The sequence below is a fragment of the Heloderma suspectum genome, chromosome 3 (genome assembly GCF_057233095.1).
Source record: "Heloderma suspectum isolate Gila_16-S chromosome 3, 16-S_ref, whole genome shotgun sequence".
In the NCBI taxonomy this organism is placed as follows: domain Eukaryota; kingdom Metazoa; phylum Chordata; class Lepidosauria; order Squamata; family Helodermatidae; genus Heloderma; species Heloderma suspectum.
This window is the reverse complement of record NC_139460.1, coordinates 87,805,044-87,825,702: the sequence shown is the minus strand read 5'-3', so window position 1 is coordinate 87,825,702 and position 20,659 is coordinate 87,805,044. Positions and strand designations below refer to the sequence as shown.

Sequence of the window (20,659 nt, the reverse complement as noted above, 5' to 3'; positions counted from 1 at the left end):
TAGTGCCTTAAGGCAGTTGACCAAAGAGTGTAGTGTAGTGCTTCACATCAGGCTATCACTGGGGAACCCCCGTTTGTAGTTCCCGTTCAGTCCTGCAGCTCACTGGGTGTTCTTGGATCAGTCACCATTCCAGCCCAAACTACCTCACAGGGTTGTTGTGCGGATAACATTGGGAACGCAACCACCCACCATGTAAACTGCTCTGAGCTCCTTAGAAGGGCAGTATGTAAATTTAACAAAATAAGACAAACAACCTCAGTGCAAAGAAATAAGTCCTTTTCATTTTCATAACAAGAACTCAGTAAAAGGAAACCAACTTCTTTGCTCCTTCGCATTTTTTGTTTCGTTTCAGACAGGAAATTGTATAATAGATGGAAAATATGCTGAACATATTTATATATTGTTATGTAACAAATCTTAAGATAGAATTACCATCTCATTTCAGCAAGCTACTTTAGGCATGTCCATCCATTTGTGCTTAAGTGGCAGGGCTCTTAACTTATCAAAACCTGATTTTGAAACTCTCCCCAAGTTTTAACAATATTCTATCTACAGATTGGAAAGTGACTGTTGAGAAACACATTCCTAGCCAAGTGGAGCTAGTGATGCAGTTCTCACAGCTAAGTGTTTATAATTACAAGGAAACAAACAGAAGGAAAAAACAAGCAAGTGGTGTTTATTATTAGGAAAATTGGCATTTGCCCATTTAGTTTTTTTCCCTGTCACTCAGAAGAACAGAATGTGTTTCCCCCCATTTAGTACAAAATATACATCTTTCAATTTATTTCATGTAAATAAAAACTTATTTCCATTTATTCACTTTTCTTTAAAGTGTAAATGTACAGTATAAATTTAAATAATATTCTCCATACAGACAAGATTTCTTTTACCCAGACTTTACAGTACATTCAGCTATTGAAGGATACGGTGAGAAATTAAAAACATTAAAAATATAAGGTTAGGGGAAAAGTATGGAAAAATACCTGAAAAGCCATGAAGTTGATAAAGCGTCTGTAACTTTTAATTAAAAACAAAACCTGATATAACAATTGCTTTGCAATACTCAATCAGTATATAATACTTGATCAGGTATCAAAGTTAAGAAATACTCATAGGCCACTAAAAAATGCTAGTAATTGGGGGAAATGTTACTTGCCAATATTGCCAGTGTTCCTTTAAAAAGAAAATTAAAAAGTATAGGACAGCATTTACAGCATCTGTAGTTAACTTCTGAATGCACTTTAAAAATTAAGCATCCAAAGTAACATTGAAAATTCCAAAGTGGTAATACAACGCATCTGTAGTGACATGATGCATAAACATTATGCTTTAAATTAGGGTGAAACTAGACATGATGCTAAGTGTGCCCTTTTTGTTAATAGCTGTGCCCCCCCCCTTTAAATCATGTACAGTATTTAACCTTTTCCTCCCCCTGCTGTGGTTGTGACAAAAATCTCCCCCCCCCCCCCAATGGCAGACCTTGGCACCTGCAGGCAAGGTCCCATAGACCAGGGATCCTCAACAGGGTTCCCATGGGCACAGGTGTGCCTGTGAGGCCTTTAATGGTGCACTCAAGGTGATTTATATGTATACAAGGCATGTCTGCAAACTTCCTGGTTGCTGATTTTTAAGTCTATGGAACTGGTTGCTCTATATTTTAAGTCTATGGACTTTTACTGGCAGTTTTGACCCATCCCCTTGCTCTCGGATTGGCCAAAGTAATAGGTTGCCTCGTCCTTACTCCCATTCTGTACCTATTAGGTGCAGACTTGAGGGGTGGGTGGCAGTTTTGGAAGGGAAAAGTGTTCCCCTTGAATGCAAACCAACAGTACAGGAATGGGACGAAGTGAGCCAGGGTCTTTTCCAGACGGGAGCACAGGCAGAGAGAAGGCATTTTCTCCTGTCAGCATTTTGAGAGTGAAGGGGATGATGCTTGGTCTCCAACCCTTTGTTGTTGTGCTGGGAAGTGTGGTGCTTACGCTCTGTGCCCTTCTGTTTGCCCAGGGAGGGGTGTGTGTGTAAAGCCATGGAATAACTAGCCTCTCCACTTATGTGCCTGCATTGCTTTTTGTGTTTGGGATGGTGGTGATGCAGGGGCATTTCCCATTCTCCCCCATGGCTGCCTGCCTTGTATTTGCTGTGGCACTCAGGATGTTTGGTGCATGTGGGGAAGCACATGCAAAGTTAAGGATTTTACAGCTGTGCTGTTTTTGTTCATTTCTGTACTCACTGGATGCTCTACCTAGCCGTGTTTGTTTTGTGTTGCATGGTGGCAGAGGCCTTTTAGGGGGGAGGGGGAAAGCCAGAGCCTTTCTCTGCTTGCTTGCCCACCCAAACGCTTTCTGTTGGTGGTGGCCATCAGGACTGGCACTTCATGCAGTGGGGAGGTGGCATGGGCAAAGCTAGGGCATTTCCCTGCTCTTCCCTCAATTTTGTTTCTAACCACCCCAGTTTTCCTGGCTCTCCTCTGCCCCCTCCCAAGTCTTTTCCAGTGAGAAAGGCATCCCTGCTTCAGCTCTGTCCTTCCACTCCTCAATGGCACATTTCTCTGTGTGTGTGTGCGCGCACGTGCTCATGCTTATGTGATATGGAGTGGCTCTGTGTGTGACTGAAGATAGTTATAGCCCATGAAAGCTTGTGCCAGTTAGTATTAACATGGTAGTTGTCTTTTTTTTATGGTGCCACACAAGCCCCATTATTGTTTTTGAAGTTGAGTTTCCCAGCAGGATTAAGGGGCACTCTTTTACTCATAATTTCTACATGTGATCCTGCCCCTCAACCACCTTAAAATCACAGATCTGCAACTTCAGGTTGGTTTGAGGGAGATCCCATAAAAAATCATGGTGGTCCATGGCTCTGATCCTTCTATGCATGCTATGGTTGTGCTGGCAAGTTTGGATGTTTGTATTTCTCTGCCAAGGATGTTTGCGTTTCTGTTATAATTACTTGTTGATAGTGTTTTGATGTCTGTATTTGTTTTGTTACATTATTTCATATTTGAACAATTTTGCAATCTTGTCATCTTTCTGACCTGACCCCCACTGGCACCCCATGATGCCCATCTTGTAAGTGGCCACACACCCTTCTATGGCAGCCATTTTGTGAGTACCACGCCTACATGGTGGCTGTTTTGTCACTAGTGCCCATGGCACTTTCTCAGGATTCCAAATGCACCCACAGGCCGAAAAAGTTTGGGGAACCCTGCGCATAGATGTCTTCTAATTCTTGTCACAGCTACAGCACAGAGGATAGGGTTGATTCTTCTCTTTGCACACTGCAGTCCCAATAAAAGAACCATCCCTTGCAGCAGCTATTAACACTTAAAAAAACAACTCATCAGTCCATTAAGTGAAGCATTTAGCATTCCATCTAGTTTGGTCCTAAAATTACTAATCTTTACAGGTTGGAAACTCCACAATAAAACAGAAGATTAAGCAAAGTATATTATGATTGCAGGGAAAAATTAAGCACTACTGATTTCATTCATATGTTCTACAACTTGTCCTAGAATTTCATCAACTACATCAACATCATAATTCATTTGTTGCAAATCAAGATCAGGCATTATTGTTGCTAGTAGTAGTCCCACATTAACTCGCAGGGATCGCAGCTTCAGGCTACAGAAAGATAATGTTGAACACATTAGTTAGAATTCTATGTACCATGCATAAAAGTTCAGTATTTTAAATCACCCTGAACCCTTATTTTTTCCTGTTCCATTCCTACCTTTATTACTGTATTATAATATTATAACAAAAAGTTTGCTATTTTAGAGCCCAACTTGTCAGCTTGTCAGTTCAGGGGCTTGAAAAGACGAGTTTTGCTAGGATGCAGAACCAGCAATACAACTTCAATAACTGCAAATTTCAGTTACTTGGGAACTCAAATGTAACCCATTTTGTGGGTAAGAACTTGAGAGGTTCTGCTTGATCAGAGCAAGGGCCCATCTAGTTAAGCATCCTTTATACAATGTAATCCTTTACACTGCCACAACGGTGTGTTAGGTGTGCTCTAGGTTACACTCTCCATTCACACTGGGCAATGGTGAGATCTAACACGCCTGGGAACTGCTCTGCCTGAACTGAGTGTGTGCATGAGAACATGCCCAGAATTCCCTGCAATGTGCTGTCATTTCATTTGTTACATATCAAAGTGAAAGGGATTCCCTGTAGATAGGAAGTTTGAAAACCTTCTGATAAAAGTAATAACGGAGTAGGTAGGAGTGTCTGATAGATGGGGTCCCAACATGCTTCTCCATGCACATATCTGGTCTAATAGTAAGGAAGGTGTACCTTTCCCCATCAGAATAATTTACAGGGTCTTCAAGATTACTAGGCACAGAATTGTTTGCATGTGCAACCATTTGTGGAATCGAAGCTTTTAACTGTGCATTTTCGGCTTTCAGCTCTTCACACTGAAAACGCAGTTGATTTTTTTCCATTTCCAGTAGTTCAATCTGAAAGGGGTAAATTAAAGCTTCCTATAACTATTTCTGAAACGGAGCAAAACCGCAGTACTTGTTGCAACACACTTAACAGTGTTAACAGCTCCATTCCCATTAAGCAAAAAAAAATAATTAAAAAAATATCAAAATGTTGTATAATGCTATAACTCTTAAATGGATTTTTTTTTTTAACTCACTCATATTAGATATTTCATTTACAGCATTTGTTCCGGAAATCGCCCTCCCCCAATTTAAGCCTTAATTAAGTATGTGAAGGGGCAACAGAACTCACATAGCCCAACTTCCCAGTCCATAGGTTCTTTTGACTGTTTGTATAGCAAGTACAGCAGTACCATTTGAGTACATACTTTGTCCCTCCTTTTTAAAGAGAGATGCATAAAGGTTCCATATTTAGGGTGTTGGACTACATGTGTATCAAGTTTCAAGTTTCCAAGTAGCATGGATATACCCTAACAATTTTGATATTGCTGTCAGTTTCAAGAGACTTTATTTACAGGTATCTTTGACTGGTTTAAACAGTAAAATAAATAAATTGTATGTTTGTGTGAGTATATGTATATGTAAAAGTCTGGAGATCAGAACTGTCAGACCACTCACTGGCTTCAAGTTTTTGATACAAATTCCTCCCAACCACTGGCTGAGTTAACCATGCACAGAATAGCTGGACACCGAATGCGTTATATTAGTGGAAAGGAATACAGAAAACCCACAAGGTCTGGATTTTTAACATGCCTTTCTTCTTTCTCATAGCTGTCTGTATTGTCTTCTGCGACTGACATGTAAAGAAAAACTAAACAAAGTTTTTTTCTGGAAGACTATCTTCAAATGTGAGAGAAGCAAAGAGGCCTAAATGTAGGATAATGAGAATAAAACTTCAAGCACGTTTTCCACATGCGCCACATATACTGAACTTTATCTAAATTATTTTAAAATTGGTGAAAGGACCTGACTTCCCATGAGTTGCTTACTTTGATACAGCAAAGCCTTCAAGCAAGCTTACACAGCTATCAGAACTGGACATATTGTGCCTACCCTGTCTGAGTGAAGCCATGGCTGCAGGCACCCCTAGGCACAGCCACTGCCATGGTGTACCCTTAAAGCTTTGGGGCAGGGGGCTACCCCACAACAGGGGATAGGGGAAGCCATATTAACTCTGTTCCTTGGTCTACTAATCTCCCCTGTCTTCAAACTGTATTGAATGCAAAGCTATGTGCTGGTTAGGGAAATCTGCCCCTAGTGGCAGAAGATGTTACCGCAGGCTTCAACTACTTGGACACATTTACATTAATCAAAATTAACACTGTTTTTAAAAAAATAACCCTGAGTTGCATACCTCCATGGCTCCCTTAGTATGCATGCAAATTTTCAGGTGTCTAGGTTTCACATTCTTAGCGCTATGGCACTGATGGAAGGACACACATGCCTTTTTATTATTATAGATGTATTTAATTAAATGATCTCTTTGAAGGAAGTTCTGAATTCTGCATTTGTGGAAGACCGTAAATGAGTCTGCAGTACTGCATTATTCTATCAAACTTTTTCATGGTTAATTCAGGTGAATTTCTAAGAGCCACCGATAGTATATATACTAATAATCCACAGTTGTCAGCCAGCAGTTGGGGAAAGTCATGTTGGTGCTATCCAGTGTGCATGTATCAGACGGTAAACAATATAAATGATATATTAAAATCGACCTCACTATTTCAAGCCTAAGAACAGGATCCATATCCAGGATGGGTCTCGAAACAGGCCTCATGCCACATGGCTTTTGAAGCTCTGGTGCTGCTCAAACACAGTTTGTGTCATGGCATGGGGATTCGCTGTTTAAAGGCGGCAGGGGTAAGCAGGAATCTTTGTTAGGGCAAAGCCTAACAAAGCTTTTTGGATCCTGACCTGGATATCTGCCTGCAGCATTACTAACATTATATGATTTTTGAGGAAACACGCTTAGGATTGCACATGTGTGCGCGATGGACCACTGGCACACTGCTAGTTCAATTCTTGAAGCCTTTGCTGGTACTTAATCTTTGAAAGAATCTAGCAAGGAGTTGATGGACTAAGAAATAACCATTTAAATCCAATACCTAGGATATGTACTAATGTCAACAATCCTGTTTAGGAAGTAACAAATGCAACTGAATGTCTGATTTCACACTATTTTGCTTAGTATAAATCAGTAAACTGAACATTATATTAGGTTCTTTGAAGTTAATTTCTACACTTGCTACAGCATTCATACATGTAGCCCTCCGTTTCCACCAAATAGGGTGATTTACAGAGAAAGTCCCGCTAGCTAAAAGATGGTCCTATGGACTGTCTCAATTCCAATGCATTTTTATTTAGATTTAAGCCCCAGTTATTTCACAGGTATTTAAATTCCAAGGGAATGTTTGAATACTGTAAACCTGAACATACATATATACGTTCTATTAAAATTAATGGAATTTGCATATAAGTAAATGTGTTTAAGATGAGGTGCCAGGTTGAAATGCTAGATCTAGTTCACAGATATCTTGCACAAAATTTAGCTACAATGCTAAATTGCAATTTAGCTGCAAACTTACTCATAAACAAATGTTTGCAGGATCAAAGTCTCAAAGTCTAAGAATTTAATGTTGCAATAGCTGTAAAACTGATTAGCGGAATTACATTCCTTCACTTACACTGACCTGGCTTTCTATATACTGATTTATGAAACTTACCTCATTTTTATATTGGTCTCTTTCAATGCTGCACTTGTCCAGCTGTCTGAAAACATCATCAAGTTGCACAGCCATATCATCTACTTCACTTTTACTCTCACTGTTTCTACATTTACCACATTCAGATTTTAATTTCTGCAGAGTGTCACATTGTTTTTTCAGCCTCTTCATCTCAATCAATGCCTGTTCGTAGAGAATCAGTACCTCTTCTGGACGTCTGTCTTTAACTTTTTCTAGTTCTTCTTCTGATAGTATACTATTTGTTTCTGTTGACTGATGGCACATTTCCTTTTTCATATGCTTATCATTCATTTCCACTACCTTTTGCTCTAACATCTTTACCTCTTTGAACAACGTATCACACTGCTTTTGGTATTTTTCTTTTTCACTGTTGGCTAACTGCAGCTCATTGCTTAGTTCATTTATTTTGATATTTGCATCCACAAAAGCAGTCTCTGAAACGTGAGCAGGTTCAAGTAGGGTTATACTAGGATCTAGTAGGGTTACTTCAGGTTCTAATCTGGATAGCCTATTATCTGCATTGTCCTCCATTTCTTCCTTCTTTACTACAAGGTGCTCTATTTCAGTTTGTGTCGCTGCAGTGCCTTTTGAACATTTCGTTTCTGAATAAGCATCTTTGTTCTTGGAGTATTCTGTCTCAACACCATTATAATCCATATCAGCACCACCTTCAACTTTTACTATTTTGATGTCACAATCTGTTTCTGCAGGCTTTGGAGTACTGCTCTCTTCTAAGATGATGACATCATCATCATCATCCTTTTTATTTTCAAATGCTTGACTAGTCACCCGTGTGATCTTAAACGGCAGTGGTGCCTCAGAATTAGACGATTTTCGTTTAAACCTAGAGAAATGAAAAGGAACAGAAATAACTAACTTTTTTTCTGTAAAAGACTACGGTACATAAACTTTATTTTAGTAGAAAAGTGTACAAGCAAAGTTCATTTAATCAGGGAGAGTAAATGGAAATTTCTTGCAATACATTTACTAACCTGTTTTCAGGATCAGAATGAGGAGAAGATACTGATGTGTTATCTGATGTGCTTAGAGACCTTGTATTTGAAACTTCTACATGCAGTCTTGAGACACTTTCATTCCTCACTGAGGGTGTACTGGACAAGGCAGATGACGTTTGTAAATACATTTCATTATAAATCTGTAGAAAATGCATAATTTCGTTACAATTAGAGAAAACAACTTTTACTTCCATCACTAAGACTTTTCCCTTGAATATGGGGCTAAGTGAGCTGAAGAAACAGCCTTGACAGCTTAGTTACAGGTACAGCCTCTTACTGTCTGTACCAATTTCAACGACTGTATCAACATTAGATTTGAACCAGAATATAAATATGTTCATCAAATACACTTCTGTACTTTGAACAACTTCAATTTCCCATCATCCTTCACTTTTGGAACAATAATTTCAAATAGATTTTGAAGAGGAATGTATCTCTAACAAAAACATATTCATTCTATGCATACTATGACCTGGTTTGCACATAACGTTAATTAACCATGGGTTGATGAATCATGGGTTATGTGAGAACCAAAAACTATGAGTTAACTATGGGCTGTTAACCATGAACAACCCACAAAGTAATCCCATGGTTTGTTGTTGGGTTGTGAACTGTGGGTTGTTTAAACCATGGGTTGTCATTACGTGCAAGCTGAGAATTGTGGGTTGTTCATGGGTTCTTTCGCTAGGCTACAGAGGCAGGGCCAAAGTGGTCAACAAACCCAGCCTCTTCACATGCAAGCGCTCCAGTGCCACAAAGGCAGCTTGGATACAGGGAGGGAGCATGTGAAGGAAGAGGGAAAGAAACAACTCAGGGACTGAGAAAACAAGCCATGGTTTGTTTGACCATCTGCCAGACAAACCTTGGGTAGGGCAACAAACAATGGTTTAAATAAATCATGGGTTAGCATTACATGAGAACTAGGCCTATGCATATCTTCATTTATTTAAAGGCTACTTTTTATTCAGAGGCAACATCACAAAATATTATCCTACAGCTATCCTGAAAGCTATTACTCACAGATTACCTTAGAAACTCCAGAATACTCCCACAGTTCTGCCAAGGTCAACTTACTGCATTTTTCAGAGCCCCTTCTTATTCCCAAGATCTTATAGTCTATCCACCCTTGCATATCAGACTACTGGTGACTTATCTCTAGCATCTTGGTACCCATCTGTTCTCGCTCTTTCAATCTCATAATTAACTGCCACCCCCTTCCCTCTCCCCCTCTCAAATTGCTGCTCCCTCACCCAGAAAACAGCTGTTGCTCTGCGTGAATTTTGTCTCATTCTTCCAACTACTTGTCCTCACCAAATTTTGGCTCCTCCTACTTTGACCCTGGCACATTGTCTTCCTCTTTGGAGGTTTTTTCCTCCCACACACCAAAATCTGATGGCTGTGGAAGTAGCTTTGGTCTTCTTCCCATTTCATCCCCATACCATCAAATCCCACTTCTCCATCTTTGTTTATTATGTGACTCTGCACCTCTCTACTTTACCTCCATGACAACCCAGCCCTCTCTCAACTTTCATCTTAGGTGTCAGAGTGGAACAAGGTGAGTTATAAGCACTGACAACATTCCCACCTTGCTCTTCACTGATCTCAGCATTCATATTGATAACCTCTTTGCCTTACCTCTTTTCTCTAGTCTTCTCATTTGATTGCTCCATTGGACTAACGCCATCACTTTATGGCCTGGTTCACCACAGTGAAAAAGAAGCACAGTGGGAGAATTTCCCTGTAGGGCTTCTCGTTGTGGTGTCCACTGCCATTTTTAATATTCAGGGCACTGCAGGGGTGCACCATAGCTTCTCGTTACATACGAACCCAGCAAGGGTGGTTTGCTGGGGTGGTTGACAAGGCACCTGCATCCCTAAAACAGCCCATGGATTGTGGGTGGTTGACAAACAAGCGTATGAACCCAACAACCCTCCCTTGCTGGTTTCATATGCAACAACAAGCAATGGCAAGCCCCTGGCACAGCTCAAATATTCAAAATGGCAACAGTCACCGCAATAAGAAACCCTGCAGGAAAATTCATTGATGCCTTATTACGTGCAAACCAGGCCACTGCCTTGAGCACTCACTCGATCTTGTCAACTGCTATCTCTCTGATGTCTGTGCTCTATCATTCTCCATCTATCACCTTATCTCCTTTTTCTCATCTACTGCTTCAGCCTACTCCTTAAACTCTGCAGTCTGCACTTTTAGCTCGTCCCTGTCCTCACTTCTGTTTGTCCCTATAATTTTCAGCCACGGCCCACCTCCTCCATGTATTCCCTGTGCTTTTGCAGGCCTGAAAGCTGTTGACTGGGGCTTACTCTTGAGCAGACATGCATAGAATTGAATTGTGTTTTGTATGGTGGGAAACCATTTGGTGGGAAAATGTCCAAATTGGGAAGCATTATATCCATCCTTGGTTCTGCACCGTGCCCTTAGCCCCTCCCACTGCTGGAATGCAGCCCCCAAGTCACTTTTCAAATTGGGAGAGGGCAACAGTTTGGAGAAGAGTGGCTGAGCTGTGTCTGTTGAACCTTCTGCCTGCCGCTCAAGGCTCAATTCAGTGTCTTCTGCTCCCTAACAGGTATATAATGCAGGGCCGCCAGAGGCAGCGCCTCGATGATGCACCAAGTGCGATGCTAAGTGTGCACTCAGCGTCGCACTTGGCATAGCACTGGGTGTTTTAAGGGTTGTGTAGTTTTAAGTACTGAAAAGTCTTGGTTGCTATAGTATAATTATTTTATTGTTTTTAATTGTTAATTTGTATTGTGGTTTTAGTGGGTTATATATCTGTTTTTTATCTTATGAAATGGAGCAGCCAATTGTGGAAGATTATGAGGTGGTGTTGGAGTTTACCTTATCTCCTCCAGTAATCCACCAGTTACAAAGAAGTGTTCCTTTAGTTATTACTCTGATCTCAGATTTTAAAAAGAAAGATGATCAGTCTGGGAATGTTTTACCCTTGGGAGGAGTTGAGGAGGTTAGTGTTCCTCCATCCCTCCTGATGCAGACAGAGGGAAATGGAGAACTAAGTATGAGAAGTAATGGTAGAACAGGGGGAAGGATGATACAGACAAAGATGACAGACTTTATTCCATCATATGGTAACACTGTTGCTGGCTCTGAGCATAGCTTTTTATTACCCTTGGGTGTATTAGACACTTGTCCAATTGATATGTTAATTACTGATCCAATAGCAGGTCTTGGGAAGTACATGCTTAAATAGCTTTTTTAGTGTGGAATTTGGTAAAATGAGAATGGAAGATTTTTTGTCTACTCCAGTAGAGAGGGAATCCTCTCAAAATTACAACAAACTATTAAATACAGAGAAAAAAGGAAGGTACAGGATACCTCCCTGTTGGAGAGTCACCTGTATCTAGTGTGGTTAACAAGGAGGGTGTTGGAGGGAAATCCTCTAATCAATGTGTTGATAAAGTCCAGGCCACACACAATTTTTGTAATAATTCTATAAGCGATGCTATTTTGGAAATTAAAGATCTAGTGGGAGTAATAAAGGATGTGTTAGGATTAATAGCTGGAATGATGAAAGAATGGTTTAAATCTCAGTCAGATAATCTCCTTACCAAACAGAAGAAAGCTGACCCTCTGTTCTGGGCTGACCAGGTAGAAGGACATAATCTAGCACCTACTACTGTTGCTAGAATTGATGGCCTCACTCTTGAGGAATTGTTGTGTGTGGGTCAGAACCCCTCTGATTTAGCTTCTGCCCCAGTTCCTGAACAGATTATAAAAAATAGAGATTTTACAACTAAACCATTGGTAGGTGAGCAGGTCCCAAAAGGGTTGAAGGAAGGTGTTAAGAACGAGAAAAAGAAATCCCAGGGTTTGGGGAAGGAGTAAGAGCTGTGAAGAAATCTCTTTCAGAACCCTCCCCAGCTGTGCGTGGTTGCAATAGATGTAAGGATAAAGTGCAAAAATATCAAAGTACTAAGGATACAAGTTTTAATTTTAACCCTCTTTTTAAGATTATAGATAAAATGGATGCTGTTGGTAAGAGCACTTGTGGCAAAGGTAAACAGAAGAAAGAAACAGATAAAGACCCCTCTAAAGGAAAAGAGAAATCAGGGAGTAAAGATATGGTAGATAGGGAAACGGCCTTTGAACCCATTTATTTCAACAATATTGAAGTACCTCCAGGACAGGATTGTGTTCACAGTAAATCAGAAACAGTGGAAAGGATGAAATTATCTGATAGTAGGAGGCTGATAAAACCTGATTCAAAACAGGGAAAGTTTAATTTGAATATAGACTCCAATGAGGGTGTTTCCCAGGTTTATGCGATCTCTGTTTTGATTCATGACATCCAGGGCTAAGAATATGAGACACAGAAGGAATAATGGCCCAGTTTGGAATAGTTATGCAAATCTAAACATGATTCCTACTCCCCGGAGGAGTCAGCAGCAGTTTTGGAATAGGAGACATGATGGTAAATTGGGGGTGGGTGGGTAGACAAGACTCTGGAAATAGGCATTGGTTACAATATGGTCACTGAAATGAATTGAGTGTAAAAGACTCCAGGAATAAGATTATTAAATGTATATACTGGAATATAGCAGGCTGGTTTAATAAACTGGTTGATAATAGTTTTGTAGATTATATCAAACAATTCCATATAATATGCCTTTAAGAAACATGGGCCAAAGAAATCTCTTTAGAGGGGTTTGCTTCCTATTCTCAACCTGCTATTAGAGAAAAAAATAAAGGCAGGAGTAAGGGAGGACTGGCATTATGTGTTTCAACCAGCTTAAATGTGGTAGAAGAACTTACAACAGTTTCTCCTCATTTTCAAGTAATTTACCTATGTAGCCCTGGGATCTTCAGTTTAGTCTGTATAAACATTTACATTCCACCTGCAAATTGTAGGAACTCTGGGAGTAAAATATGGGCATTGTTAGATATGTAGTTTGGGAAAATTATGGAAGAATACCCACAGATACCTCTCATTGTGATGGGTGATTTTAATGCCAGATCAGGAAGTAGCAACACAGTCATGGCAGATAGAATTCGTTTACTCAATGAGGATCTGGAGGATGTAGTTCCCAGACAATCTAAAGATCATTAGTGAATCAGGTATTAGGTTGTTTAACCATATTTATAAATATCATCTCACCATTTGCAATGGGTCAAGGAGGCTAAGTGATCTGAGGGCCAGTTTACATATTCTTCTTGTAGAGGCGGATGTGTAATTGATTATATTCTGTTATCACCCAAAGCAAACCCTTTTGGGGGGAACTTTTATGTGGGTGGAAAACAAGAAAGTGACCATCAACCCCTATTGATAGAAACGGATAATTTTAGCACTTCAGTTATTTTAGAAGAACTCCAGTTTATGTTCAATGTGGCCAGTGCCAGCTTAAATGGGATTTGAATGTCCAAAGTAAGGTCCAGAATGTGCTAGTTAGCTCTGATATAATTTGGAGGAAAGAGTTTTTGAAGGAAGAGGCTGAGGTGTGGGATACTTATAATTATCTTATCCAAAAGTTAAAACCTTTACTAAGTAAATCATGTGGTACTGAGAGCAAATTTAAGTCTGGTGCAGAATGGTTTGACGGAGAGTGTACAAAAAGGAAGCAAGAACTAATTATCTCATCAAGGAAAACAAAACAGAGCAATAGTAGTTTTACACTATCTGACGTGGAGCATCAATGAAGAAGATACAAGCAACTCCTAAAGAAAAAGAAAATGCTTCACTGCATACATCTTTGGCCGGAGTTAGAGCAGGCTGAAGTTGGGAATGACTCAGCAAAATTCTGGTCGTTGGTGGCTCAAAAATCTAAGCAATTGAGAGTTGGAGTTGATGCTCATATTCTGGCTGAAAATGAGGAAAAAATTTACACAAGCTTTTAATTTAAAGTTTCCTTGATAGCCATGATAGTAATGTCCTTGATAGCCATGATAGTGCGGTCACTGAACTTGAGCGGGACATCCTCGAGAGTGAAGTCAAGTGGGCCTTAGGAAGCATTAGTAACAAAGCTAGCGGAGATGACAGTATTCCAGCCGAGCTATTTAAAATCCTAAAAGATGATGCTGTTAAAGTACTGCACTCAATATGCCAACAAATCTGGAACACTCAGCAATGGCCGCAAGACTGGAAAAGGTCAGTTTACATTCCAATTCCAAAGAAGGGCAACGCCAAAGAGTGTTCAAACTACCGCACAATTGCGCTCATTTCACATGCCAGCAAGGTGATGCTCAAAATCCTACAAGCTAGGTTTCAGCAGTATGCGAACCGAGAACTACCGGAAGTACAAGCTGGGTTTCGAAGAGGCAGAGGAACTAGAGATCAAATCGCCAACATTCACTGCATCATGGAGAAAGCAAGAGAATTCCAGAAAAACGTCTATTTCTGCTTCATTGACTATGCTAAAGCCTTTGATTGTGTGGATCACAACAAACTGTGGCAAATTCTTAAAGTGATGGGAGTACCAGACCACCTTACCTGTCTCCTGAGAAACCTGTACGAGGGTCAAGAAACAACAGTAAGAACCGAACATGGAACAACCGAGTGGTTCAAAATTGGGAAAGGAGTACGACAAGGCTGCGTATTGTCACCCTGCTTATTTAACTTATATGCAGAGTACATCATGAGAAATGCCGGGTTGCATGAATCAGAGGTCGGAATTAAGATTGCCGGGAGAATTATCAACAACCTCTGATATGCAGACGATACCACCCTAATGGCAGAAAGCGAAGAGGATCTCAAGAGCCTCTTGTTGAGGGTGAAAGTGGAGAGTGCAAAAGCTGGTTTGAAACTCAACATTAAAAAAACTAAGATCATGGCATCTGGCCCTATCACTTCCTGGCATATAGAAGGGGAAGAAATGGAAGCAGTGACAGATTTTACTTTCTTGGGCTCCAAGATCACCGCCGACGGTGACTGTAGCCATGAAATTAAAAGACGCTTGCTCCTTGGGAGGAAAGCTATGGCCAACCTAGACAGCATAGTAAGAAGCAGAGACATCACCTTGCCAACAAAGGTCCGTCTAATCAAAGCTATGGTTTTCCCAGTAGTAATGTATGGCTGTGAGAGCTGGACTATAAGGAAGACTGAGCGCCGAAGAATTCATGCTTTCGAACTGTGGTGCTGGAGAAGACTCTTACGAGTCCCCTGAAGTACATGGAGTACGAGTACATCAGGTCTGTTTGTTAGCTCCACTTCTCTTCAATTAATATGTAAATTATGTAATTTTGGAACTTAAGCAACCAGAATATTTTCCTGTTTCAGTTTTGTCCCATAAGTCATCAGTTTTACCATATGCTGATGATATGGTTTTGGTTTCACACACCCAAACTGGGATGAGACATTTGCTAAAAGATTTTGGTGCACTTTGCCATAAACAACAACTTAATGTAAATTATACCAAGACGAAAGTTCTAGTATTTGGAGCATGTCCTTGTAAGCATAGATGGCTTCTGGATGGGCAAGTAATTGAACAAGTGAGACACTTTAACTATCTTGCTTTATGGTTCACTGATAGGAGCAATTGGACTCATCATTTGACCTCCGCAGTACTGAAGGTCTCTAGATCATTGCAAGCAGTCTTAGGTTTTACTAGAACCAAAGATGGTAAAATGATTACTTCTGCCTTAAGAGTATATTGAGGAAAAGTGCTCCCACAAATGACTTATGGGTTTGGCAAAAATAAATCGGTTAGAAACTGCTCAAAATAATTTTTTTAAAGCACTACTTGGCTTGCCATCTGCCATGCCAGCATTTAGTATTAGGGCAGAAAGTGGAGCAATGCTGATACAATTTTATGTTTTTTTTAAAGCTATGTTTATGTATTATTTTAAATTGTAATATGGACGGTACTGGGATTCCTAAGAAATGTTTTTTAGAACAATTGCATTCTGATAGGCAAAATTCTTGGGTATCTAACTGTGAAGAGCAAACGTTAGCACTTGATATAATACCTCAGATTCTGAAGACCAGGACCTTAGATCAGATTCAAGGATCTATAAAAAATAAATTGAGGGATTTATATGCCCAACAAGATTGAGAGGCAATCCAGAAATCAAGGTTTTCTCCACAATTGTGTTTTTTAAAATTCTCACCGTTTTTAAAATTATTTTCATGTATTGTCTGTTAGTTCATTTAGAAAGGCATTCATGGCACTGCGATTCCAACTATCTAGACGGACACTATCATAACATATCAATAGAGCAGCATCTTTGTATATTTGGTGCTGAGGTAGTAGAAGACCTTTAACATTATGTGTTATATTGTTCTCTTTATTCTGAACAAAGGGAAAATTTATTTTGAATTTGGTGAAGGATATGTCTGGTGATGATCAAGTTAAGATTGTGTATTTGTTGTCTCTTTTGATAAGTTTCTGACAGATAAGAGTCACAAGGTTTGCAATGGCTGCCCAAAAACTGAGGAGGAGTTCTGCTGAATCTAATGTAATGAATTGTGAAGATGTTGTTTAATTTTTTATTAATGATTACTTTTTGTATTATTGATTGTATTTTTAAGATACATTGATTTAATATATGTCTTAAAAATGTTATGTGTAAAATGTATTTCATATGACAAGTTAATATGACCATAATGGTTAAATAAAAGTTGATTATTCAAATTTACATTCCACATTCGAATTTACCCCCGAGCTGAAAAAAGTTCACCATCCCTGGCCTAAAGTATGTGTAACCAAACTGAACATTTTTTTCCATTTACACTCGCCTCCTCCTTCTTTCCCTCTCTTTATTGCCTTCCCTGTGCTGAATTTTACATTACAAGCTGTTTTTGTTGTTACTGTGTAATCATTATGTACACTGATGGCACTGTATAAAACAAACATAGTTACTTACCTGTTGACTTAACTCCAGTCTTTTCTTTAATTTCTCCCTGTCTCTGTATTGAGAGGGAGAATTATTACATTGTATACTCATTAAATATATATGATTTCTAACATTAATTTATGAAGGAAATGGTGTTTATTAACTGCTTTAGCTGATTATTTTGGTTATACAGCTACCTGGCTTCTCACCATCTACTCCTCACCATCATCAGAACTGTAGGTTGGACAAAACATTGATTTGTGAAAACTTCCAGCTAGAAGTCTCATACAAAGGATGACAATTACTGTCTCAACTCATTTCTCGAGTCAACCCAATCTGGATCCAATCTCTTTATTGCCTAGTATAAACACGCATAGGCTACTGTACTATGTGTGCTTGACAGATCTGATCAGACCCTTATTGGTTTTTAATCTCTAACAGTAATATAATTACTGGCCAGATCAGCAATTGTGAATAGTTGCTTTTCAAGATAACTTCATAGCAAAATATTTAATAAAAAAGTAATCTCACAGCAGAGCTGCATTCATACACGATGCTAAGCCATAGTATATAGCTTGGGGTCATGCACCTCCCCTCTCTTGACACAGCCATGAAGAGGAGATCAGAGGCTTTCATTTTCATTATCAACTAACTACAGTTTCTTGTTATGTCTGAATCTGGACATAAGACAAATAAACTTCAAACTATGGTTAATGACCTTGACTTGTTTGATAAACCATAGTTAATGTAAGCCACAGTTTGTCTAGGTTCAAACGTAACAAAAAACCATGGTTAATTGAAAACGGAAGCTAAAGCTTCTGATTTCTGACCTCTTCCTCAAGGCCACACAAGAAGAGGAGGGAGTCACTTGAGCCCAAGGCTTGCATGCATAACGCTAATCTATGGTTTAGCACTGCATGTGAAGAAGTCCAATGTGATAAAATTGCCTAAGAAATGCCAACTAATGTTAACACTCAGTTTTAAAAAATGTTCAGCCAACATAGCTTCTCTTTTCTCATTCACATCTACTCAGACCATATTCATTCAAAACAGCCTTGAGTTAATGCCAACTGCTTACAAGTTAAAGCAATCAAATTAAATTTTCTGTCATCAAATCAATATATGTTTTGGTCTAGTGTACTATTTTGAGGATTTTTGGATTAATTATACCAGACCATTACATTTTCAGCATGCCAAAAGGAACCATATTATCAACTTAAAACACAACAGGTTAAACAAACTTTGGACTGATGTTGTCTTCCGCTAGCTATCCTCAAAACTACTTTTGCTAGAATACGTGAAGGTACTCATAATTTCAAGTTCCAGTTTTTATTTAATACTCACTTTTTCTTATGTGTTTTCTCATATGGTATTAAATCATCATCTTCAGGTTCTTCAGGCACATTGCAATTTCTATTTTTTTTTAAAAAAAAGTGATAAATAATCATCGACTTTAATCCAGCTAATGTAAATACAATCTGAGAAATCAGCTGCTTTATTTTTTCCAATTTTACCTGAACTGAGGATCAGGGTTGTATGAACAATACCACTTCTCTGGTAAGTGATCAATTCCATCTGGAAGCTTCCTCCATTTTAGACATGAATCACACTGAACCCAGGTCTGATCAGGCCGCTTTCTATAACAGAGTATTGGTGACATGAAAACTAGGCAAGCACAGTCTGAAGTTTAGGATTATTCGAGCCAAGTGCAGAGGTATGGGGTGGGATTTTTTAAAAAACTTACTGGGTGTCTTCAAATAGCACTTCTAGAGGATATTCCGTTTTCTTTGCTTGCATCTCATTCCAGTAATCATTAAGCTTTTCACCAAGTGCATGTATTGTAAGTCTAAAAAACAAACAGAAAAAATACTATGCTGTGACTCATAAACAAGCATTTTAATAATAAACATAAATTTATCAGTTATTACAGAAAGCAAATACTAATAGAAAAGAAGTATGAATAGAAAAGACTTCCTATGAGTGGAACTGTGCTCATGAGATGCTCCCATCCATATAAGAGAGACATTTTTCACCAATTCTTCCTTCCCCCCGCACTTCACAAAAATCTGCTCTGGAGGGCTGGGAGACCCTCCATAACACTGTCTGAGGTGGCACCATGGGGGTTGCAGGGGGAAGAGGGAATTGGTGGAAATCCCCTCCCCTCCAGTGGGAACCTCTGCTGGATTTTAGTCTCGTCCACAAATGGAAGGAATCCTTCTATTTGCAAAAGTGCAAGTCTGGATCCAGCCCAACAAGCATAAAAATCTCTTATGCATTTATGTGAAATATTGTAGAAATGCACCAATGCAAATGTTTTTCCTTCCAAAAAATAAACTCAGGGCAAGTTACAACATAATGTAAGTCTGTGGATTCAATTCTGGTTATGGTTCAAATTACAGGAAAGTCTTCGCATTAATGGTACAAATAAGGGCAAAATCAATTAGGTGAAGAACTAGTTAATTTTCTAAAATATATTTTCAAGAAGATATTCTAAAAAATGAAAAAATATGTTTATGTAAATAAAGCTAAGAGCAAGAAACAAGGGTTAAGTAATTTAATTAAGTAGCCTATTGTGGGTTGTGCACTAAAGTGGAAGAGGCAAGCATGTTGCAGGGAATACGCCTGCTCATGCGCAACAGCCCATTAGTTTTTAAACTGATGGGTTGTTGTTATGTGTGAACAGTCCCATAGGAGTGAACTACACACAAATGGTGTGATACACTGAGATCCTAGTGGAAGGGGTTGGGGAAGACAGATGATGGAGCACATAAACCCAATCCAAGGGATGAATGGCAACTTTAAACAAAGAGGATGTCTATTGAAAAAAAATGCTTAGAAAATATGGATGGAGTCATTGAACCCCTCTGTCTTAAGCATGAACAGGCAGAAGGAAACCTCACTGATTTCAATTTTTTTCTGGGCAAGTATGCTTAGGATCACAGCTAAGCACATTATGTACACATTAGGTTTACAATCCTATATCCCCTTCCCTGGGAGTAAGCTCCATTGAACTCAATGGAACTTATTTCTGAGTAGAAACATATGGGATTGTATTGTAAGTCTCACTGATTTTACTGTAAGTGCAACATGTCCAGATGTGGGGGTTCAGGATGAAAGTGACAAACTTTAGTTAAATAGCTGGAGTGGAAAGGGCATGACCTCCTGTCTAGATCTCCTGATCATTTGAACACAGATGCAGCCTCTGTATAATTGGGGGCCTATATACATATTTGTATCTCTCTGTTATGCAATTACGTAGCAGAACCCTTGTTGTTCAGTCGTTAAGTCGTGTGTGACTCTGGGTAACCCTATGGACCATAGCACGCCAGGCCTTCCTGTCCTCCACTCTCTCCCGGAGTGTGCTCAAATTCATATTCATTGCATCGGTGACGCTATCTAGCCATCTCATCCCCTGCCGTCCCCTTCTCCTTTGGCCATCAATCTTTCCCAGCATCAGGGTCTTTTCCAGGGAGTTTTCTCTTCGCATTAGGTGGCCAAAATATTTGAGCTTCAGCTTCAGGATCTGTCCTTCCAATGAGCACTTGGGGTTGATTTCCTTTAGGATGGACTGATTTGACCTCCTTGCAGTCCAGGGGACTCATAAGAGTCTTCTCCAGCACCACAGTTCGAAGACATCAATTCTTCAGCGCTCG

The 20,659-nt window shown here is 39.5% G+C and overlaps 1 protein-coding gene across 1 annotated transcript in view; it reads right to left on the bottom strand.

Moving 5' to 3' along the window:
- Window positions 1–657: 657 nt before the first annotated feature.
- Window positions 658–20,659, bottom strand: part of MORC3 (MORC family CW-type zinc finger 3) — a 40,034-nt gene continuing 20,032 nt past the window's right edge. Inside the window, exons 10-17 of the mRNA XM_084843739.1 lie at window positions 18,751–18,852; window positions 18,521–18,643; window positions 18,351–18,419; window positions 17,037–17,079; window positions 8,181–8,344; window positions 7,168–8,032; window positions 4,293–4,456; window positions 658–3,617 (exon numbers count right to left, since the gene is read on the bottom strand). Coding sequence (XP_084699865.1) covers window positions 3,464–3,617; window positions 4,293–4,456; window positions 7,168–8,032; window positions 8,181–8,344; window positions 17,037–17,079; window positions 18,351–18,419; window positions 18,521–18,643; window positions 18,751–18,852 — 1,684 coding nt within the window. The 3' untranslated portion in view covers window positions 658–3,463. The remainder of the gene's footprint in view (window positions 3,618–4,292; window positions 4,457–7,167; window positions 8,033–8,180; window positions 8,345–17,036; window positions 17,080–18,350; window positions 18,420–18,520; window positions 18,644–18,750; window positions 18,853–20,659) is intronic.